General features: G+C 45.2%; 1 protein-coding gene across 5 annotated transcripts in view; it reads left to right on the forward strand.

Moving 5' to 3' along the window:
• Positions 1–19555, forward strand: part of syt1a (synaptotagmin Ia) — an 85601-nt gene that overhangs the window by 14016 nt on the left and 52030 nt on the right. For all 5 annotated transcript variants that reach the window (XM_061761436.1, XM_061761432.1, XM_061761433.1 and 2 more), the window contains one exon: positions 16470–16523. In XM_061761436.1, the coding sequence (XP_061617420.1) occupies positions 16470–16523 (54 nt within the window). The remainder of the gene's footprint in view (positions 1–16469; positions 16524–19555) is intronic.

Genomic DNA, 19555 nt, shown 5'->3' on the forward strand with positions numbered 1-19555 from the left:
TGAATGTATCATATTTGCATCATAGTTCATGTTTTGTATGATTTTTGTGACCCGCTGTACCAAAATATACAACATTGACCATTTGGGGAAGAAAGCCCTTCAAAAAGACAATTTGAGCTACTAGCAAGGAGCGCGCGTGTCTTGGCAGGCGGGCGACTTACCTGCACGTCTTAGCAGGTCAACAAGTGCGCGGCATTAGCTCGCCTCCGTCTACCGTTGAGCTTAAATCCAGACGGGAAAATCGATATCGCTCATCGCTTTCTAGACGCCGGACGGGGCGCGGCGGAGGCCTCGTCTGCGGCCTTTGGCCAGCGCGGAAAAAACACTCCAACGTGTGTTCCGGGGAAGTCCGTCCCCCGCCGGCGGCGTGCCGTTGTCAAGCGCCTCGTCCGCGTCTACGGTAAGCACGGCGGCTGTTTACCCGACCTTCCTCCGCGACTCGTTATCGCACTCGCCGGACATTTTCCCCCGTGTGTGTTTTTCGCCGATAGATTGACACAAGGTCAAGTGCGACACCCTCCAAAAAAACCAAACAAAGCAAAACACTGTCAGCATTCGCCAGGAATCATGAGAACATTTCCAGCGTTTAAAAAGCGATTTAGCGTCGACGGGAGGAAGCGATACTGAAGCATTATTTGGGGTTTATTTGTCACGCTTTATTCCCTCCTCATTAAGTTTCATTTTTTTTGTTTCCAAGAAAAAGGAGTATACTTCTTAGAATAAAGTTTTTAAAAAAAAAGAAAAGAATTTTTGTTGTTGTTGTTTTTGATAGGAAAAAGTCTTTTGGGTGAAAATAAGTGAATATTATGCGATCAAAGTCGGAATTTAATGAGGAAAAAAATGCTATTTTTCTAAAAAAATAATAATAATAATTTAAAATTTGGAAAAAAGTACATTTCTCTCAAAGTCGTAATCTTGTAATTATGAAGTCGTATAAAAAATATAATATTTTCAGGAAACAAATCTTTTCTTTTGAGAAAATAAGTCTCAATGTTGTTGGATCAAAGCCTGAATTCAACGTGAATTTTTGCTCTCGGAAAAAAGAATGAAGGTTTGTTTTTTAATCAAGAAAAAATTGTGATAGTATGAGATTAAAGTTCCTGTTTTTTCAAGAAAAATATACAATTCTTTTCTCAGAAAAAGTCATCATCTTATAGTACGAAATTGATATTACGGCATCCAAGTCTAAATTGAACAAGAATAGAATATGATGATTTTTTTTTTCCACAAGGAAAACATTCTCATCTTTTTCTTTCCATTTCCATTCTTTAAGAAAAAAAAGTCGGAATCGTGAGATGCCCATGTCCTTTTTGGGGAGAAAAGAAATACAGAAATAAATAAAGTGTAAATATTACCAGAAGTCCACATTTTACAAGACAAAACATTTGAATTTCTATTTTAATGTCAACTGCGTCACAGAACCGTCTGAGCGGCGGACGCTCCAAAGCGCCGACGCTGACAAATTGAGTCACGTTTCCGCGGCAGCCTGGCATCCAGCGGCCTAGCGGGATGAAAAGTGCGGAAGTGCAGCGCCGTCAGAAACGTCGCCGCGACGGGATGTCGATTCGCGATGCGTGAAAAGAAAGAGGCGTTGCCCGTCCGGTGTCATTTCCGCGCTCGTTTTATCTCGCGTGTGCAGCGGCTCCGCGGAGAACAGAAGCTGCCCGCGCGCGCAATGTTGAGTCAATTACAGAAACAATTAGAATGTAGTCATCAAATCAAGGAGTCGGCCAATAATAGGACAGGAGCCGTGTCTTCCCAAATGTGCTTAGAAACCCGGACGCTAATAAAAGGACAACATTTCCATTTTTACGCACAAACTCACCCTGCGGCTGGCTGAATTTCAAGGGTGTGCATTTGCAAGTGTGTTTTTTATTTTATTGTATTTTTTTCCCTTGAGAAAGCGAGATGGCCTTCCCGCTTCACGTTGTTTTCGCACGTCACACATTTTTACATTTACACCCTAAAATGTGTGCGCATGAGCCACCGAAGATGCTCTTTCTTCCCTTTTCAATTCTGGCTTTCCATGACGACTCTCTCTGCTGATGACGAACAAAAGATTCATAGCGCTCGCTCTCTCACTCACGCGGCGCAAGAGAGAGCACGAGGAAAGTGGACTCCAAATCGGAGCACGGGGCCAACGCACCGTGAAATCGCGTCGGTCCAAAAACTAAAGCCAAAATATAAGCGTCGTGTCCTCGTCCGATCCGCCGTAAAATGATTTTCTGTTGTTGCCGGCGAATGTTCACCAGGCGGAAAATGTGGAATCAAAAGTGACTCGCACCTTTTGAAGGCGCGACCGCTGGTTTACACGGCGGTAATGAGCTCGAGCGCCGTGCACTTTCGACCGCCCGACGTCTACGTCGCGATCGCTGAGTCCTGTCCTGCGTCGCTGGGCAATCTGTCACGTTTAGCTTCCGCCATCTGAACGGGAATGAATTTCACGGCAAAACGCGTTTGAAAGTTTGATTCGCCTCGTAGCATCTCGGCTGCAAATCTCGCAAAGTCTTGATAATCCATCCACATCAAACATTGCACGCGAGGACCAGATGTCGCCAATGGGCGATTTCGAGAAGGTCTTTGGAAGATTCTTGTTGTTTGACAACAAACGTGACAATTTCTAGCGAAACTGTACTTCAAAATCCTCAAAATGGAGACAAAAACGGTCCCAGTTGAGACAACTTGTGCGTCAAAGGTCCTCACGTAAGTGGTCAAAAAAACATCAGCTACTGGTGGGAATCCGATCACCCGTCTCAAGTGTTTTGTCCACCGGTTTGGTTGTAAGACTCCAGACCGAACTCATTTTGAAAGTCTTGGTTTTGTCTCTTGGTCTGCGGTCTTCAACTCACGGACACAGCGGAGAAAAGAAAACATAAACACAGGTAAGCAAAGGTTAACTGAAGTAACACCAGCGAATCGAATTGGTTCTTTCTGAGATGATATTTCTGGAAGGAGGTCATGTGTTGGTCATGGTCGTGGTTTTGAAAATGGATTTGTATGGTTTTGGCCTTGTCTCGGTCACGACTCCCGAAGGTCTTGTCTTGGTCTCGGTGAGCTCCGGTCTCGGGCAAGTCTCGGTCTGGCATCGTGTGGCCTTGAGCTCGACACGATCCACCGGTGGCCTGCCGTTCAATGATTTTGTCTTGCTAGGCGATGAGACTCTCGGTGAGGACCGGATGTCTCCATTTTTGGGAGTTTTTGGTTCGGTTTCGTCACCTTTGGCTTCTGCCGACAGAATTTCATGGCAAAATCCGTCAACCTTAATCCCAGGCGTAACGGCTTGACGTTTATTAAAACTAGCCAATAATGCCACACACGATTTGGATGTCCGAACAGGACAGCTAATGACTGTACAGGGCCAAATTGAATTTGCTAGCTGACTGGAGAGTGAAAAAAGGGCCGCCTTCGAAGAAGTAGCGTTGGCGGGCAAACCGTGATGAACGACCGGGCGCTTTGATTGGCTTTGTTCTGCTCACACGACTGCCGGCGATGAACGGAGATTGATGGGCCGTGGAGAGCCGAGACGCTGTTGTCTGGCGTGTGCACCGGAGCACTCGAGACCGCCTTGCACCCTCCCCCGCAGCCCCTTTAGTTACCATTCAAGTCGATTTTAGTATTTAATCGGTACGGTCATTCTTAGGCTGTTTTTAGTAGGTCAGCTTGAACTAAACATCACGTAAGGGTTAAATATTTCGGCTAATTCCGCTCGGGTGCCTTAGCCGTGCGATAAGCCCCTCCCCCCCCCCCCCCCACCCAATCCATACGCGAGCTCATCGATCGTCTCCGTTTAGCAGCGCTGCGTACAAGTGTTATCTCTGGTCGCGGTGAATTGAAGCGCTCAGACGCAGAGCATAGATTTTACTCGGGGTTCAAGGTCACCTTCCGGCGTAACTCCCCCACCCACTCACCCGCCAGGGGATGAGGATGGAACGATAAACTCAGGGTAAAACCACTTTTCTCGGCTGTAAGCTAATGAGTTGAACACTTTTCAATACTCGCACTTAACGGCTAAAATGAGGAAGAAAATTGCAATTCTTTTTTTGTCTTTCTTTCATGGGAAAACGGAAAACACTGACAAATCGACACTTTGCTAAAGTAGTCACTGTACAGCTCGTGTAACTGTAAATTTACCGTCCACTCAAATTAAGTAGCATTAAGGTCTAAATTGCAACAAAAGTGAGTGCACCCCTACGGGAAAATGTCCAACTTGTGCCCGAAGTCTCCGTGAATTCTCTTTTTGTGAAAAGTACTCACTTTTGTTAGCCTCGAGGTATTGCGTCAACGTACTTCCTTGACACCAATTACTCTACGAGCTTCTGATCTCAGATAGGTCTTTGGTGAGATCTTGTGTAATCTTAGTGTTTCCAGAAAAACATGTATCGGCAACATTTTCAACCAATGTGCAAGGGATTACTGTGCATTATTTGTAGCGAAGTGGAGGGGTTGCGAATCACTGGCCTACTTACCACGCGCTCCTTTTTTTCTCGTTATAGGCCCGTTAGTGCCACCGATCAGACTGTATGGCTAAACAAATCACATCATGCGGAGTCGCGTTTCGGCCATTGACGTTAACCAAACGTTGGTGTGTGTGTGTGTGTGTCTGTGTTGTCTGCATCCATTCCCCTCACTTAGCGCTAATGCCGTGTATTGAACAACAAGCAGGCGCGCTCCAAACAGAAGCCGGGGCCAAACAAGCATCCCTAATTTAGCCCGAACGGGCGCAGGCACATCCCGAAAGCGTCTGAAGCCGTCCGACTAATCGCCCTCGATGGGAGTCGTGCGCCGACCGCCGTCTCTCCTCGTCGACTTCGCCGAGGGGCTCGCGCGTCGATTTAAAGTGGATATGGATCGCAAAGCCGTACTGGCGCGCAATCGGCAGGGAATATTAACCTCTTAACTGCCAACAGACATTATTAATCCGGCAGATTTGCGTCGTCTGGAGCGGGATTGTGTTTCCAAGCGACCCAGTCTGCTAGGTTTACTGAAATGTTAATTGGCATGTGGATTCCCAGACACAATTGAAGCGCTCAATAGAATATTTATTGCGCAGCACGCTGTCCACAAACTCTGGCATAACAAGCGTGTTCATAATTGAAAAGGGCAGCAGGCAATGCAAACATATGGCAGCGAGCACCGGCAAGGTGCGCTTACGACGCTCAAAGTGAGTACGTTCGATTGCGTGACCAAAGTCGGGGGTCAGGGCGCGGGTGGCGGAGACGGGAGGTGCTTCTCGGGTCGCCGCTGGTCCTTTTTGCGTCTGTAAAAGGTTGAAGCATCTCCCCCCCCCGGCCCCCCGCTGCGCTGGTTGCCCTTTGCGCTCGCCAAGATCCCCCGTTGACCAGAAGTCAAGTCGCCGCCGACTCGCCACGCAAGCAAACGATGTTTTCAAAGAAGCGGGGATTGTGGGGTTATGCTATGCTAATGCTAACACTACTGCACTGTAGCACAGGGGTGTGTAAACTTTTGCTCTCAAAGGCCACATTTGTTTTTTAAAGCTGACAAGTGGGGCAGGTCATTAAAAATAGTTAAAATGTGTATGTCAAATATGTCAAGTAGTTTATTTGAGTCATAAAATGATAATCATTCTCATTTTATTACTATCCTATATTGTTGTTATTATTATTATTATTACTAGTAGTTGCAGTAGTATTCCTATTATAATTAGTTACTATTATGATGTATCCTCTTATTATAATTATATTAAATAATTAATTGATCAACTAACCAATTGTTTAATAAAATATTAGTGAACTAGATTAACATTTGTAACGTTTGTGTGATTGAGAGTGATTATTGCTGTAATTATAACATCCAATATATCCTATTTTGAAAATTATTTTCAATAAATAAATGATTTAATGAGATACTAATGACAAAAAGAGATCATAACGAGATAAAGATAAAAAATGAGATTAAAATGAAGGAATTTATTTTGAGTAACCAATTTTAGGAGAAAAATAACAACTGAATGAATGCAGCATATAACGACTCGATAATTGAAACGCTCTAGTTTGAACTCTGTTGCTAAACAAAACAGCAGCACCCAGCGGGTCTATTTGATGGAATGACATGTAAATTGGTGAAGCAGCATGTGGCTCATTCAAGGTTTTTACTGCGCTCTCTTTCAAGTAACTGTCAAGAATGAAGGGGAATTGGATAATCCACTAAGTGTTTGTGAATGCTCACCGCAGCGCCACCTGCTGCACAGGAGGTGCACGTTTTAGGCGAGAGTGAGACCCTAACCCTTTTCTGGGGGTGGACACTCGATCGGCTTTGATGTTTCTGCTCTTCTGCCGCGTAATTATTCACGCAAGTGGCACACAGTGAGTTATTTATACCGTGCGCCATGTTTGTTGCCCAACCGCTTTTTCTAGGTCACACACACACATGCACGCGCACACACAAATGTTCTCCTCCCGCCTCACCCACGCAGCCAAATGCCTCCTCCGGGAAAAGGTGATCGTCATCCTCGCCAGTACGGCCGCAAACGCCGCAAAGATGGCAGAGGAGCTCTTTTGCGTTTGCGCGGCCACCTCGAAAACCTTGACGTGATCAAAACTCTGTGGTGGTATTACGGTTCGGCGCTGGATCAAAAACAAGTTTTTTTTATAGGTTTTTCCGTTCTTGAGGAATCAGCACTTGAACATGAATTGGTTTCAACAAAAACACCGGTTTCTGACCCAAAGCAGAGAAAATTAGCTTTTTGTGAGAAAAGAAAAATGTCAGGCAAAACAGTGACTTTGACACGAGTATTTCCTTTGTGACACCTCGAACAATGAAACAACAAAAGCAAGACTGAGAAAAGGCTTTTGATGGCAAAATAATTTATTCGCAGAAATAACCAAGAAACACGTCACGAGGAATGCTGACTCACCGCACGGCTCTAACATCAATGGCTTTTTTTTTTTTTTTATACATGCTGTTCGCTATTCACTCCGTGAACTGCATCACTTTTTCTGATGATCTAAATGCACCCTGACACATACTCTGTTTGTAGCATACGTATCCATACTCTGTTGGAATGTGAGGCGCCTAAACGTTTTGGCATTTCGCTGCCTCAGGATCGACTTGAGAAGCCGAGATCCACCGCCTCATCTTTCTCTTGTACTCAAAGGCTGTGCATCTGTTCTTCATTAGAGTTATGTAAAGGCTTGAATTTCACAGACAAGCTGGATGAGAGCCTCTTCCACGACTACGCGTTGAAAAACGTACTTTGACGAATATATACGTCAGTGGCAGTAAATGAGTGAATTGCTGCTGCTCTTATGAGAATTATATTTGTATTTTGTATTTCAGTATATGATTTAAGAAAATGTTAATGAACAAAAAAATGCGAGTAAATATTTGACCGCAAGTGTTTGTTTGAGCCAGTGGGGAGCCTGTGCCTCATTTTGAGCCAGGAAAAACCTGCTTTGGCTTCCTTTGTTGCCCATTTGCAAATGATGGATTCACGCAATGATAACGGGGGTAATGTATAGGTAATAAACGTGTGGGGGCCAGCTGTTGTTTGGCCCTGGGGAGCCTGGGCGTTTTAATCAGGTGGGCGCTCATCTGGAGAGTCGGCGGCAGACTTCTCGCTCGGCTCGGCGCCGCTAACTCCGCTTTGACCTAAATTCCGCCGGCCCGGCCGCCGTATTTGTCGCGGCGCCGTCAATCACGCCTCAACTTCCTGCTCCGACGCCTCATCGGTCATCGCGTCAAGCGTCCTCGCCGGCCGCTCGATCGCCGACATCCATCACACGTCAAAGCGGCGCAAAGGAGACAGCGCCGGTGCGCGTCTGTATTTGTGATCTCCGTCATCGCTCGCTCGGCCTTTTTCTATTTCCTGTGCTCACGCAGCCTGGGGAAGAATCGTTAATGATGATTTATAATCCTTTTTTGTATATTATTTTAGGCAGAGTGCCTCGTTTAAACAAAATAAGTAGAACGGAAAAGCAGCGTCGCCTGAGGCACGGCGCTAAACATTCAAATGCGCGAGCCGAGTGGAACAAATTCAAGTTGGAAACAGTGGAGTTGTTGACATGTTAACTTTGCCGTTCTGGAGAACAACAGTTCATTCAACCAGTATGTGCTGGAGGGAATATTTATTCTTTCACATTTTCAACAGACTGCAGGCAAAATTCTTGACCGAGCCAGGGGAACCTCACTCCGTTCACATTGCAACAGACTGTGTTGTAAATGTATACATTATTGAAATATTTTGAACGGACTTTGTTGTGTATCGCTCAAAATAGTTCACTTGGAGTAGTTTCCAATGTTTTCAAAGAAATGACTGATGTGGTAAATTCACACACCTGGTGGAACCTCACTCCATTCCCTCGACACCAGTCTGTAATGTGAATATAAAGTATGTGGTATTGCAGTATTGGACTCATTGAAAGTAAACCATTTGGGATAATTGAGTTTTTGATTGTGTGACCGCCTGTTTGGGCAGCAAACGAATGGGGCCTGAAGTAACAGCGCCCTCTACTGGTTTCGGCAATGTTGCGAAAGACGTAGCTACTGCGCAGCAAAAGGAGTTCTTCGCCCACAAAAATCATAGCCGACTACGTGGCTCATCACCTTCCTCGGGGGAGGTCCCCGGTCAGAGTCGTCCTCTCGGGCGACAGCGTGGCGACGTCGCGCCGATTCCTCCCGTCCTTCCCGCCTCACTTCATCGCAGGCCCGATGGCCCGCTTGATAGCGTGTTAGCCGTTCTCCTTTGCACGATCACTTTGCGGCCGAATGGAGGCACCCGAGTGTGTTTACCGTTTCAATAAAATGCTCGCCGATTGCGCGCCGCGCCGTCCTGTCGAGCCTCTGAAATAAAGCGATGAATATGAATGTCTTGCGGGTACAGTACGAACCGCTACTTCAATCTCACCTCTGCAATTTCCACATGCAAATGTCCCGGGTGGGTGGCCGGCGCGGCATAAATTACATTTGCATGCGATGGGACGAAGGGAACGAGAGAATTACAAACTCGGAGAGAGGCTGATTGCACTTGTCTCTTTCTCTCTCGTCGGCGCTTATTGCTCGTCCTCGGCGGGACCGCAGGCGAGTCGCCTTCGGCTACTGCAACCTCCTCCATGGAGACGCGCTTATGGCAGATGTTTGCGAGCTTTGGGGCTCGTTTGATTTGATTGAAAATTGACAGATGGGCCAGGTCATTCATAGGTCAGGTAAAAAAAAATGAAAATAATTTCGTCGGCGGATGTGAAATGCACCCATCCATCCTTTCTCTGGACCGCTTTTCCTCATGGGGATCGCAGGCGTGCTGGAGTTTATCCCAGCTATCTTTGGACGGGAGGCGGGGTACACCCTGAACCGGTCGCCAGCCAATCGCAGATGTCAAAATATAGTTTCATAATAAAATCATTCATTCTCATGCTTTAATTGTCAAAATTGTATATTTTTACTATTTTCTGTTTTATTACAATACATTACAAAAAAAATACATTTATCTGTTATCTAATACATTTAAAGGAAAATGTCGAATTATTTTACTTTTTTTTTTTTTTTTTTTTTTTAATGTATTTCTAGCAAATGAACCAGTTAGTTAAAAAAAGAAAAATACAAATGTTAATGTACAGTTCTGGAGACCACCGCTACTCACGGACGATATGGACCAAGTCTGACGGCGAAAAAGCAAAAATCTGCTCCTTAAAATTGCCAGAAAGAAAGAAAGAGAGTGGGAAAAAACATGAATACGCGGAGATTTCCCCGAATAACTGAGCATACCCCCACAAAAATCTGCAAATGGGCGAAGTCATGAATGCCGAACCGCGAATATGTGGCGGTCCACTGTGCATGTAAACTTATTTTACTTCTAGTTTTATTTCAATTAATTCAACAATGATTTTGTTAGATGCATTCATTTGAGTTGAGGGAAAAATATGGCTAAATGAATGCAGCTTGTTTTCACTCTTGGAGGCAGCACTTCATCACCAAGTAGAATTCCATTTTGTCAGTTAGTGTAGCACAAATACCTTTCGCCGCCGTGTCGACAATGTTGGTGAACTTTCGAGTGTGTGTAAACACTGCAGCTCTGCTTACCTTGTGGCTTTGGCATGATAGCGGACGCACGGTCCGAGCTATCAAGTTATGGACGATTTTTCAACAAATTAGCTAAATTGTGACGACACCACGAGCAACGTTCCGAAGGGCTCGCTCACTGACAAAATTGCAGAAATGGACAAACAAACGAAAGGTTTACTTGGTTAGCAGGTAATTAAAAGTCTTATGTCCCGCAGACTTGATGAGCTTGGCTAATTAGCGGCTAAGTAGCTGAGTGGGTAGGCGGAAAGTTCCAGAACATTCCGGGAAATGACGACCAGGTTGATATTCCAGGTATTGCTCAAGCGACCTGCCGGGCAACGCAGCGTTTTCTTTCCATCACAGAGACTTTGGTCGCTTTGATTGGCGGCCATTAACCTCCGGCCCACGCTGTTATTCATCCCCCGCTCTTTTTTTCTTTCCGTCGCCATCAAAGGGGAGAAGTCTGAACACAGGAGCCCGTGTCGTCTCGACATCCTGGCAGTAGCCGTCACTGACGTCGGCCCTTTTTTTTTTTTTTTTTGTCACCTTTGACGAGACGGCGGAAGCGACTCTTTTTAATGAGGCACTAAAGGTCACGAAAACGCGGAGTTAGCTCAGAATAACCAATGCGCCGCTGGGAAGAAAGAAGGCCAATCTTTGCTAACTTTTCCACTCTTCGTTCTCGAACGTCGTCCAGAGACGCAACTATTTGTATACAAACATTAAAAAGTAAATTTTCCATAGTACAGTACTGTATGTCTCCTTTAAGCATTCCCATCCCGAGGCTGGCGCTCCCAAACAAGGTTTCCCTGCGCACGTAATTGGATTGTCGTGTACTTTGCAGCCAAATGTGTGCAGCGCTCGGGCCATGTGCTCGTCGCACAAACTCGATTAAACCAGTCTAACGACCGGGCGGCGAGCTGCTTCTGACGTACAAACTCTGACTGCGGGCGAGCGAGCGAGCGGCGTATTTTTAGGATCATCAGGACGCATTTGTTGCTCGTCCAACAGGAGGAGGATCACATTGGTTTTGGTGTGCGGCTGAGATTTGATAGCATGCGTGCGCTAATCTCACACTCCAAATATGCAAATTCTCATCAACACAAATAATTAGGAAAAACATCTTAATTATGCTTGATACTTGCAACATTTAGATTAAATATAAATACAGAATGACACCAGAATGGAAAATCAGCTAATTTGTTACTGAAATCAGTCGATTGTTGCAGTTATCCTTTGCGGTTTCTATTGAGTGTTAGACTGAAAACCTTGTTTACTGCATTCCCTCTTTGGCTCTATGCAATTTCTCCTCAACATCTGCGAGTTAAGGCGTTCCCTTTGAGTTAAACACGTCTTTTTGATGGATGCCGGGCGTAAAGTGGGTCACCCCCTCCCCGTGGAGGAGGCCACCGCCGCATCACACGTGGTCATGCTTGTCTCCTCCAATAAACCGTGCGGGCCATCAGCTTATGCAGAAGTCTTCTTACCTCGCCATGGCGTTAAAGAGGCAGTCAAAAAAATACATCCATGACTGGTCAGAGTCAGACTTTAAACGCAAACACGGCGGTCGTCCAAGGGCAAAAGTGTCATCATCTCAGCGCCGGACCATCTGAATGTCATTACGCCGACTGATTGGAGTGGCAGATTCAAGGGCGTTCCGCTCGGCGCAGATGGCCGTGGAGGGCCACTCTCCAGCCCGCCAAAACAAGCCATCACTCACCAACATCACCAAACGCACTTACAGGGTTTTCAACTAAATTGATTTCGAAATAATCAACTCGTCCTTCGCTCATACCGAAACTACGCACTCTATTTGGGATGAGAAAAACATCAAAATACATCCCAAAACAACAAAAATACAGTTTTCCTTTTGTCACACCAAAGCTACGCACATGCAGGTAACAAAACTGATCTTGAGCCCAAAAAAACAATAAACTAAATGAAATCCAGTTGTCCTATAATCAAGGTGACTTTACATTTAATTTTACAGTTACATTTTCTTATGCCTCAGACAATAAAAAGTAGAATCAAATGAAACGGTCCTTTAGTCATACTAAAGCTTTGTGATAGATTTCGGGTAATAAAAACCATCTTTATTCTCAAAAATAGAAAAACTAAAATTGTGCTTTGGTCCAACTGAAGTTACGCAGTAGATTTCATTTACCAGAAAACAACTTGAGCCAAAAACAAAAACCAATCTTATTGTCCTATGGACGTACCAAAGTTGATGCACCCCCCCCCAAAAAAAAAACATGCAAAAAAACTAAAATAATCTTTCGGTCATACTGAATCTACGCACTACATTTTGGATAACAAAAGTGATCTTGATGCATTTAAAAAAAAATTAATAAATAAAAATAAAAAATACAAATGTTTATTTATATATATATATATATATATATATATATATATATATATATATATATATATATGCATATATTTCTTCTTTCGTCATACTAAAGCTACACACTTAATTTTGGGATATATTGGTCCCCACCAGTAAAAAAAAAAAAATGAAATAAACCTTTGGTCTTACTTTAGCGCTGCATTAGATTTTGAATAAGACAAATAAACAACACAAATCAAATCGTCTTGCACTGGATTTGCTCGAGTATAATATGTCCAAACATACAAACAATCATAAACCTATGCACAATATACTGTATATATAAACATTCATACAAACAGGAGTGAAAAACTGTCCCAATTGTGGCATTATTGACAAATACACAATCTACATCTGTATCTTGAAAGAATCTTCTTGTGTTATATCATCATTCAATATTCTTTGCGTGTCGCCGCCTATTTCTGGGATTCCTGTCACATGTTTACTTTTTCATTTGCATGCGTTGATTGTAACGTTGGCAAGTTCGGTGCACAAACTAGCCTAAAGTGCTTCTCCCCCCCCCCCCCCCCCCCCCCCTTTTTTTCTGCCGTTTAATGTCACCCAATTTAGTGGGATGACAACGGCAGCATAATTAGACCCGCCACAGCCTGTTTCTTCTATTTTTTCGCCGAGCAATCACGGCATGTTTTAACGTCAAGATAGACAGACGTTGATTGACAGACTTGGCTCCGCCACCCCAAAAAAAGAAAACAATGCGGGCAAAATATTGAATAATTCCACCCGCCTCAATGGACAGAATTATTCATGTCGCCTCGCCGCTAATACCCCGACGAGAGAACGGCGGACTACTCAGAAGGCCTTTGTGCTAGCTTAGCGTGGGGAAAACCATGTTGAAAAGGGGCAAATATCCGTGACCTACTTTGTAATGCGTCTTCAGTGTGCTCCGCTTAAAAGTGTTTACTAGCGCTTCGGCGCTTCACTGGGACGTCTCCTCCACGGACCTCTCTCGGAGACAGGCTGTTGCTCTTACTGTCGCTTCAATTTTGTTCATAAGCGACTCAACCATCTGTTTTTAGCTCATTTGTCTGGTTCTAATTGGCATCGCTTTTATGGTAATTGGCTTCAAGCGCTTGTTTACCGTGGATGGAACATGCCTGGTGCCTGAATTATTGGTTATTAGACAAGCGGGTCTTTATTGCACAGGGTCCTCGGTTTAAAACTTAAAACGTTGATTTTGTGTGTAAATCTGAATACATTGTAGTCTGTATGAGCAGCCAACGCTAATAGTAGTAACGTAAGCAAACGTCATAAGTCAAAGCAAGTATTTCTTAGCCCCAAAACGTCGTTGGTAGAGACAAACGTAAGTGGTTTACCGATGACCTGTTTTCAAACCGTTTGTAACGAAAGCAGCGGAAATTCGCTTTCAGTTGCCTCGGACAATACGATCATGTGCCGCTTTCTTGACATTGTCGTACATTCCTCGGAAGTATCGCAAGTTATCTGTCATCACGAAACGCAAACGAATGGTAACAGAACTCATTTACCAAGAAAAATGTGAAGGAGACAAAGGCATAAGTAAGATCTAGAACAAAAACTAAAGTGTTTATTTAATAACTAATCATTTTTTCCCCACTGATAAGCAAAGTTTCGGAACTGTTTATAATATAAGAAGTGCAATAGAAGATTTGATGATGCGCTGCTTTATCTAGGTTTTTTTGTACATTTCTGGGAATTATCACGAGTTATGTCCTTACAAAATGTTCAGTAGAACTTGGATGTAACAGGAACCAAAGGCATGAATGAGATGTTGGACAAAACAATCCAACTTGTGGTGGATCCAAGCCAAAGTGTGTCTTTAATATCTCATCTATTCCACATAATAGAAATAAGAATAGAAATAATAATCAGAAAATATTTGTTCCCCATGACGAGAAACTCTTTGTAATGTAAGCAGAGATTTGCTTTACGTTGCCATTTAAAGAAGTTGACTGATGGAACCGTCACTAGCAAAGTTGATGGTCATAATCAAGGCCTAGTCAGACTCTATTGTCGCTCCGACTCCGGATGTCTGAACAAGCCGAGCGTAATGTTTGCCGTGTAAACACCAAGATGAGGACGGATTGAGGGGGGGCGGGTTATCATCGTATGGCGGCTTCATTACGTCTCGCAAACATGCAAGCGCCCTCGTGCGCAGGTTTGGCGCGGCCGTTCCTCGCCACCGCCGGCCGGCCGCCTGCCAAAGTCCTTGAGCGGCGTTCAAGTGGGCCTCGTTTCCCTCCCGCCTGTTTGCGGAGGCTGCCAGTCTGCTTGGAAGGCCGCAAGGAAGTTCCACATCCAAAAGGAGACAATAGAAAGAGGATGGCGTGATGAAAGCTCCTCCCTCCGTGGTGTAATATCTCCACGCCGGATATTGTGCCTGCTGTTAAACATGCGCCTGCCATTGTTCCTGTAGCACTGCTGCCTTGGGCTTCCTGATCAACAGATGCTGAGATCTCCACTCTTAGATGAGCCAGCGCCTCATATTGTCCTCGCTGTCTGTCATTACACAGTCCTCATTTCCTTGTGTCCCTTCAACCCAACCACGTGTGCTGGGTTCCTCATAATCTTGTTGGCGTGTTGCAAATGCCCCAACCGTAACCAGAAGCCTAACCCTCAAAGAATCATCAGTAATCCCGCACGAATGACAAAAATCTGAACCCCTAACCCCATCAATTCGTAACACTTATCCCCTACACTAACACCCTACCTTCTTAACTTCTTTACAGTAACCTTTTCCCCATTTAACCTCTTAACACTAATATGACCCTCCAATCCTACTGCTAAATCCCCAAACCCCAACCCTGATCCCAATCTCTTAAAATTTACCAAGACCCAAACCGCTTAAGACTACTCTAACCCCCGGCTCTCTTACTTTTAACCTTACCCTAACCCCAACCATCGACCTTACTCTAACCACCTAACCCTTTCTCCCTAAACAGTAGCCCTAACCTCAATCTTCCAAACATGTCTGTGTAGATTTTCAGTCATCCAGGTCATGGTAAGCCACCAAAATTGAATTGCATTGAAAACAATTCAAGAAACAAGTCCAGTTGCCTCAATTGAACCGTTGCGGAACCCCCCAAACCTTGCCTCCTAACACTAATCCCTACTCCAACCCTGATCCTAATCTTCTAGCCCTCACCCTAGCCCTTTACCTTTCCTCCTCAACCTTAACCACCTAAACCTGTAATCTGCAACAAAACAAAACCTCCACATGTGCACCTCCAAGCTCCCTCGGACACTCCTTTACCAGCCAGGGCGAGCCTCCGCGATAATAATGGGCCAGATGCAGGATGAATGTTTGCTCTGGATATTATTAGTACCGAGGCAGGACAGGTCAGCATTGTTGTGCTTAGTTAGATTTTATATCGTGCTGTTAAAGTCGCCCTTAACTTTAATGGTAGACATTCTAAGGTGTCTTAAAGATGAGAACTGTGCCCAAAATCCCGAGAGCATTGTTATACTTCTGTGTAGACAGACAGAATTATTGTTTGCCTTTTCTCAGTCCAATCTTTCATTTGAACACAAAGGAAGACATTTGCTCCGTCTTCACCTGCCCTAACCGGTGTCCACGGTTTGTAGAATATTTGCTTCGGTCCAGCCCACATGATTGCAGCCCACGGCTGCGATTCGGACTCCGTGATAAGTTTCATGATACAAATAGAACTTGCAGGTGAAAACCTGTACCTAAAACTAATTTCCGACCAATTCAACAAGCAAAGCTCAAAGCACAATTCAGTTTTTTGGGTGCTGCAGTATTTGGTCCAATTTGAGCAAACTTGGTGGAAGGTCAAAGCAAGGGTTCAAGCACGAGCCCATCCATCAGAAACCTTCCTGAACGTTGCTCTCCTGGCGACACAGATGATGACTTGGGAGTCGTAGTATGTCTTCTTCTTCCCGATAGCAGTCTTAGGTGGAATTAATTGTGTTAATTAGCGAAGCCCATCTGCCTTCAGGCCCAAAGAGCCTTATTTAAAACATGAGTTCATCATCCGGGCTCATGATTTACAATTGGCTTGCCCTTGCATGGACTTCATCTTCAAATTGCTTGCTTTTTCTCTTTCAGCAAACGCCACTGTGACGGTAGGAGTGGAAGGACCCCCGTCAGAGCGAACATATCGTAAGTGTCTCGGTTATGTAATAGACGGTGTAAATCGGAGCAACTCCGAACGTTTGATTGTGCTGTGATTATATTGTATTTGCCAAAAAGCCTTCTGCGAGGCGCACACTATCAATCAAATGAGAGTCACGATGCTCATTGGACATGCAGACGTTGTCCTGTTGCTTCCCTATAATGAGATCTGGAGGCGTGCAATCTAATATGCAGCACGCAAGACTGGGCTCACTCGGCCTCTGTGGTTATTCAAACTAGTGTTCTAGTTGCATTTAGGTGACTTTGACTGATTTTAAACTGTAACAATTTGCCATATAATATTCAGCACTGAGGCTGCGGCGCACAAAACCGTGGAATCGCACGGCCTCTGTGGTCACTCGGATGGTGCTCTTTTTCCATTTCAGTGACTTTTACTGGCTTCACAAATGGCAGTCCCCTGATTTGCGGTGTAATATTCAGCACACAGCACTGTGGGATTGCACGGCAGCTGCGATCGCCATGCCAGGAGGCGACCACAAATTGACTGTCCCGTTTCATTTTTGGTGACTTTTACTGATTTAAAACTGCCGCAGGTTCAGCTTCTCAAATGAATTTACTCCAATTTGCGAGCTAAAAATGCAGCAGACAACACTGTGGGATCGCACGGCCACTGTGGATTGTGTTGTGTTTCCATTTTAACGAGGGGTTTGCAGTGTTTAAACTGCTAGCAAGATTTGAATGTATCCTCACTTCACTAATCCCCCCCCCCCACCCCCCAAGGCCACGCCCCTTACTAGCGCACACACGTGCGATTCTCAAACGTGGCCATTCATAATGGAATGCAATTACGAAAGTGTGTAGCTGTGGTAAGAAGTCCCAGAGAACGCATATCTAGCTTCAACAAAACAGCAGCGCTAGCCGTACGAAGCTAGTGTTAGCCTTGTAAACACGGCGACGTTAGCCACGGCTGCTACACTGCTAGTATGAGCGATTTGTAATGGAGTGTTACTATAACACTAAATATTATTGGCTTGAAGTTGAATTTTCTTTGGTGCTGTACAATCAGTTAGCAAGCAAAAAGTGGTGATACACGTACCTGGCGAGCAGAAATGTTGCTCATTCCGTGTCGGTTGTTGGAAAACGAGGGAGGAACATTTTTTTCTGAAGGTGGACATTCCGCCATAGTTTCAGCAAAGCTCCTTAAGCCCAAGCTAACAGGTCAGCGCCAGGCTGCGGGGGTGTGCCCGCAATTGCGCGGCAAATTAATGACATCTTGGCGGTCACGCCTTCTGTATCCGATTGGTTGTGGCCGTCAAATCTCGGTCCTTTCTGCGCACTTTGATGTTCGTCTTTTGCCACTCAGGTCACAAATGAGTAATTATCACTTTCTGCCGCGTTGGGGTCACACTCGCGGCTGTCAGCTATGATTGATGTGCGGCGCCCCCGCGTACCTACTCTATCTTCCTCTGGAACGTGCCTTCCATTAGCGTGCGTATTAATCACGTTTAACTTGCAAGTCCTTCTGCACCTTTTTGTTGTTCAGCTGTGACAAATAGGCTTTTGCTTACCCATGTTATGTTGTAGTGGGTAGAGATGACCTTTCCGGCGTCATCAACAGCTATCGATAGCTAGGTAGGTAGACGGAAACACGCAAAGATCCACGAAAACAATCCAGAGTGAGACGTCGGTCTGTCACGAGCATCCTTCGCTCGTTTGGCCTGTGGTCAGCGTCTCATAATGAAAGCCGCCGCCACGGCCACGTTTCCCCGTGCCCCGCTTTTAATCTCGTCTCGCAGCAATTTCATTTCCTGCCCGGTTCGATGAATCAAGCCCATCTCGTGTCACTCTCACGCGCTTTACATTCATAATCCGCATGATGGCACATCATCTTCTGCAGATAAACAAGCACCTGTGCTCGTCGGCTTCATGTTTAAGGACGCAGTGTCAGTCATATGAGCCACTTTGTGTGGTTCTGCAACTAGTTTTTACGAGTCGCTGACTGTCTGCAACTAGTTTGGCTGCGATTCCAAATGTTGAATCGCTAGTTGACAGCGTCAAAAAATACCGAGAAGTCACAAATCTCGACTGAGGGACTAGTATCTTTGTATGTCGGGGAGGTGCCAAATTGAGCCTGGGTTGTAAGTGGAATCTACGGAGAGTCTTTGCCGAATATGCATGCACATGCGCACTTCACGTGCGTTTTTCTGAACTTTTCACGGTAATCTTGTGATGAGTTTGAAATGAAATGAATGGAAATGCAATTAATCTGTTCCAGCCTCCCAAAAAAGCCAACACACATTTTTTTAAAATGTGGTTTTAATTAGAAAAATGTACTAAACTGTCGTTTAATTTACATGCTGAAGCTTTTGAATTCTCCCATAAGAGAGGCATTGAGAATTCAGTTGCGGGTCTTAACATGGACAGCAGTTCCTGGTAGGTTCGTGTGTCATGCCGGAGGCCGCCGTCGCCTCTGCCGTTCACGAAGCATCAAAGCGTGACGGTGACACGGCGAGAGAGGACAAGGCTTGTCCTAAGGGACGCCCCCCTCCCCCCCCCCCCACCAACTCCCTTGTGGTGGTCTGATGTGTCCTCTGTGAGCCAAAGTGTCTCGGACACATTGCGGTCACCCCGAGCTGGAGGAGATATGACAAACAAAAAAGGTCCGACCCTGCTCGCCGCCGCTGCACGACACCCGACGCCAGGCTCTGCGGTCACCCAGCCGGCATCTTCTTAGCCTGGTTGCTTCTATAGCTTATCATTCGAGCGCAACCTTTACTGGTTCTTGTAGGGCTAGGCGTTGTGGCCTTCAAATTAAATCTGATTTATTTTTTATTTTTTTTCCACAAAAATACAGTTTCTGATTTAAATAAATAAAAAAAAACACAGAGAAAAGTGCCAATGTGAAATGTATGGAGCAAGTCTCAAGCTGCTCTCAGATCAGCGTTTCGTGACTCATTGGACGCCCGAGGCCAACGTATCTGAGCTCCGACACCGGCGCCGGTGGGCTTAATCGCTGCGGTGCGAGCCTGCTTTTAGCTGGCCGGCAGCAGACAGATGCG

Source organism: Phyllopteryx taeniolatus, chromosome 22, assembly GCF_024500385.1.
Source record: "Phyllopteryx taeniolatus isolate TA_2022b chromosome 22, UOR_Ptae_1.2, whole genome shotgun sequence".
NCBI classification, from domain to species: Eukaryota; Metazoa; Chordata; class Actinopteri; order Syngnathiformes; family Syngnathidae; genus Phyllopteryx; species Phyllopteryx taeniolatus.